This window comes from Mastomys coucha, chromosome X, assembly GCF_008632895.1.
Source record: "Mastomys coucha isolate ucsf_1 chromosome X, UCSF_Mcou_1, whole genome shotgun sequence".
Lineage (NCBI taxonomy): Eukaryota > Metazoa > Chordata > Mammalia > Rodentia > Muridae > Mastomys > Mastomys coucha.
In genome coordinates, this window is record NC_045030.1 from 15,006,851 (window position 1) to 15,011,280 (window position 4,430).

The following is a 4,430-nucleotide window of genomic DNA, read 5'->3' on the forward strand; positions in this document are numbered from 1 at the left end:
GTAATTCCAGCCAGTAATGCCAGCCAGGCATGGTGATATTTTGTTTTCTACAACTACTTACGTTATTTTGGCCTTTGACAAATTTTCAAAATGCTTATGACTCAAATATCCCTTAGGCTTTGGGTGTGTGTTAAGTCTTTCTCTTTTCCTCCCCCAGAGAAAGTGTAAGAATTGGGAGTCGCTGACAGTTCAATATGAGGGACAACTTCAGTTTTGCTGCCACCGGCAGAAACATCACCAGCAGACTTCCTTTTGATAGTCTCAACGCAACTGGCACCAATGAGTCCGCCTTTAACTGCTCACACAAACCGTCAGATAAGCACTTGGAAGCAATTCCTGTTCTCTATTACATGATTTTTGTGATTGGTTTTGCTGTTAATATTGTTGTGGTCTCGCTGTTTTGTTGTCAAAAGGGCCCTAAAAAGGTGTCAAGCATTTACATCTTCAATCTCGCCTTGGCTGACTTACTCCTTTTGGCTACCCTCCCTCTCTGGGCAACCTATTACTCTTATAGATATGACTGGCTCTTTGGACCTGTGATGTGCAAAGTGTTTGGTTCTTTTCTGACTCTGAACATGTTTGCAAGCATTTTTTTTATTACCTGCATGAGTGTTGATCGGTACCAATCGGTTATCTACCCTTTTCTGTCTCAAAGAAGAAATCCCTGGCAAGCATCTTATGTAGTTCCCCTTGTCTGGTGTATGGCTTGTCTGTCCTCATTGCCAACATTTTATTTCCGAGATGTCAGAACCATTGAATACTTAGGTGTGAATGCTTGTATTATGGCTTTCCCACCTGAGAAATATGCTCAGTGGTCTGCTGGGATTGCCTTAATGAAAAATATTCTTGGCTTTATTATTCCTTTAATATTCATAGCAACGTGTTACTTTGGAATCAGAAAACATCTGCTGAAGACCAATAGCTATGGGAAGAACAGAATTACCCGTGACCAAGTCCTGAAGATGGCAGCCGCTGTTGTGTTGGCATTCATCATTTGCTGGCTTCCCTTCCATGTTCTGACCTTCTTGGATGCTCTGACCTGGATGGGTATCATTAATAGCTGTGAAGTTATAGCAGTCATTGACCTGGCACTTCCTTTTGCCATCCTCCTGGGATTCACCAACAGCTGTGTTAATCCCTTCCTGTATTGTTTTGTTGGAAACCGCTTCCAACAGAAGCTCCGCAGTGTGTTTAGAGTTCCCATTACTTGGCTCCAAGGCAAGAGAGAGACTATGTCTTGCCGCAAAGGCAGTTCTCTTAGAGAAATGGACACCTTTGAGTCTTAAATCTGTTAGTGGGATGCATGTAATCAGCCTAGCTATTGGTTTGGAGGCCTACACAAATGATCTTTAAGTGGGATCAGTATAATACAATTCTTTGCTTTATTTTAATCTTTATTTACTCCCCCCAGAACAGGAAATTAAGTACAACTCTAAATCTTTATACTCCACCAGCTTTCAGTAATAGTGCCTTCTTTTGCTGGTCCTTTGGCACGAGATTGTCATATGTGAGCTATACCTATAATCTAGAAGTATCAGGGGGAATTATCTCAACTTATAATTAACAATAAATTATGAGTGGTGATTTGACATCTCAGATTTCTCCCTGGAAAATGCTGGCATTTCTTAGTGGAGGTTTATGTCCATTTTCATCAGATTTTTTTTCTCTTGAACAAGGTGCCAATTTTAACTTCTTATGCCATCCAACCATATGGTAAAGCATGAAAGGTGAGCACTAAAGTTTAGCATGATATATTCTTCTATATATGCCATAGGTTGGTAGTGGCTTATTTAGTCTCTAGGTATATAGTTTCTTCTTTTAAAGAAATTGTAAGTTGTGTTCTTTTTCCATTTCACTCGAGTATGGCTTTTTTACTTACTATACAACTACCACTGAGTAGATCTAGAATGTAGATTAAATCACACATCTGTATAAGCTTATTCTTGCAGTTATAGAAAGTACACTATTTAGTAAAACAGAACTGCAATGAAAAGTATTTTATTATCCACAAAACTGAATATAAACTTTGAGAACTTTTCATCCATTTTGACTATTGTTCTCTTCTCTTCTGATGATATTTGACTACAACAACAAAACACTGTATTATGACACTACGTAAAGGTCATGTTTTTACATTTTTAACCTTTTGAACATGGTGCTTTGATATATTCAATGGTGACTTGAGTTTAATTATTCATGCTTTTGTTCTGGGCTGTGTCCCAAACTATCTCTTTGACCCTGAAAAAGAGAGGATTCTTTAATTCTTTAACTTTATAATAAACTGCAAACTGGCATAGGAAAAGGTTATGTCAGAATGGAAGTTTCATGCCTTCTTGGGGGCAAACAGACCCAGCAAAATGGCAAGTTTGATGTCCAACAAGGAACTTGTCAGAAGAAAGACTCCCTGGGGATTAGTTGGAATCTGCATTTCTGGGCACAGTTCCAGAATGTATAAGAGTCTGTGAAGGTGATTTAAATCAAGCCCAGGTCTTCAGAGCTCATTCTCAACACCAATACATCTCTTACATTAGAGGAATATAACACCTGAAGCTGTTACCTAAAGTTTATGCAAACTTCACAATAAATATTAATTCAGAAGTTAAAGATATCATTCTCTGCCTGTCTCATATTATACCAGGTCACCTAAGGCCTTCCTGGACCTGCTGACCTCTGAGGTAGATTCAAATTCTAGGGGCTTAACATTTCTGTCAGATTCCAGGCTTTGTGGGTTGAAGAATCCTCTCATACCCCTTCCTTGGAAAACCCTGATTTCATGTATTCATGTTATTTTTAAGAAAAAAACCCAAATGGCTAAATATGTAATCAGTTATGACTTTGTGTTTTAAGTAATTTTACACAACATCTCATAAAAATAAAATCATTATTGGGAGACCATGTGTGGTTCTTATTTTTTAACTGTCTCCAGGTTTAAACTGCTGCCTTCTCTTAGTCTCTTCCAGCAAATCCCCATTCATACTTCTCAGTTTCAGCCTACATCATTACTCATTTGGGTCAATACGAAACAGGCATATGAAAAGCATATGTCGGAAATGAACTCTGATACCTCCTGGGGGTTCAAATGACAAACTCGGTGTCAACCAAGCAAGCTGTCAGGCACAGCAGTGAAATATGGGCTTTTGCATGTAGACTATTTCTTGTCAACATTCAGTTCATGTTATTTTCTCTACCACAATCATAACTATTAAATCCTTTCCACCCCCCCTGGGACTTCTCTTAATCCTGTTTGGGATTTTTAAAGACTGGTTTCAGGGGCTGGAGAGATGCATCGCTCCATAGTTAAGAGCACTGGCTGCTTTTCCAGAGGATCCAGGTTCAATGATCAGCACACACGCGGCACCTCACAAGGGTCTGTAACTCCAGTTCAAGGAGACTAACACCCTCTTCCAGCCTCCATGGGGACCAGTTGTGCACGTGTTGCACGGTGCACAGACAGATATACCTGCAGGTTGAACACTTCACTTACACAAATGAAATAAAATAACAACAACAACAACAACAACAACAATAATAATAATAATAAAGACTGGCTTCTGCTTCCATAGGACACCAGTGGTGAACCCTGAGGGCCATTGTTTTCCTAGTTATTCTGAGAACTGTGACCTGAACAGATAATGTGAGTTCTGACTGAGGGTTTATTTATGGGTACAAATACCCCTTTTCGTCCTTGAAAATGTAAATATCAGGTGACCTTTTGAGATGCTATGAAAATTTTTATTCTTTCCATTTGGCCATTTATCAAGATTTCCCCTATGAAGGGACCATTGTGTGACAGGCACTGTGACAGGTGCGTTATCCCATCTCATTCTCTCAAGGACTCAGGTATTTTCCATCACGACACAAATAAGAAAGTGAGGTTCACACCAACTGGGCAGCATACACAAGCTGGTCCGAGGTCCCCCTGACACATATAGACCAGAGGACTGCCTGGTCTAGCCTCAGTGAGAAATGACACATCTAACCCTGGAGAGACTTGAGTCCCCAGGGAGGGGGAAAGCCTGGGGGAGGGGGGAACATCCTCTTGCAGACAGTGAGGAGGAGAAATTGGATGAGGAACTGTGGGAGGAGGGACCGGGAGGGGGGCCATGGCTGGACTGTAAAAAAAAATAAATAAAAGTAATAAATTAAAAAAAGACGAGGCTCAGATCAGTTCTAACTAATTTCTAAAACAGATCAAATAGGAAAGCCCAGACAAATATTTAGTGCCTTAAATATCAGCCCTAAGCTACCAAACAAGTATTTGAAAGACCCTCATGTAGCCTTTCAGCCTTCATTCCAAACATAACTGAGTCAAGAGTTTCTAGGCAGGTGGTGTGCTTGTGCTTAGAAGGAAACTGAGGAGGTCGCTTGATGAGGCTCTCTCCCTTGTTCTCCAGTGCTTCCATGTTTTGTCCTAGGCTTCGCAGAGTTAC

At 40.3% G+C, this 4,430-nt stretch overlaps 1 protein-coding gene and 1 pseudogene across 1 annotated transcript in view; one reads left to right on the forward strand and one right to left on the reverse strand.

Annotated features, from left to right (window-relative positions):
* The window catches only part of Agtr2 (angiotensin II receptor type 2), a 4,216-nt gene extending 1,321 nt beyond the window's left edge, over positions 1–2,895 (forward strand). The window contains exon 3 of the mRNA XM_031348357.1: positions 158–2,895. Coding sequence (XP_031204217.1) covers positions 195–1,286 — 1,092 coding nt within the window. The 5' untranslated portion in view covers positions 158–194 and the 3' untranslated portion in view covers positions 1,287–2,895. The remainder of the gene's footprint in view (positions 1–157) is intronic.
* The window catches only part of LOC116091166, a 7,205-nt pseudogene continuing 4,961 nt past the window's right edge, over positions 2,187–4,430 (reverse strand).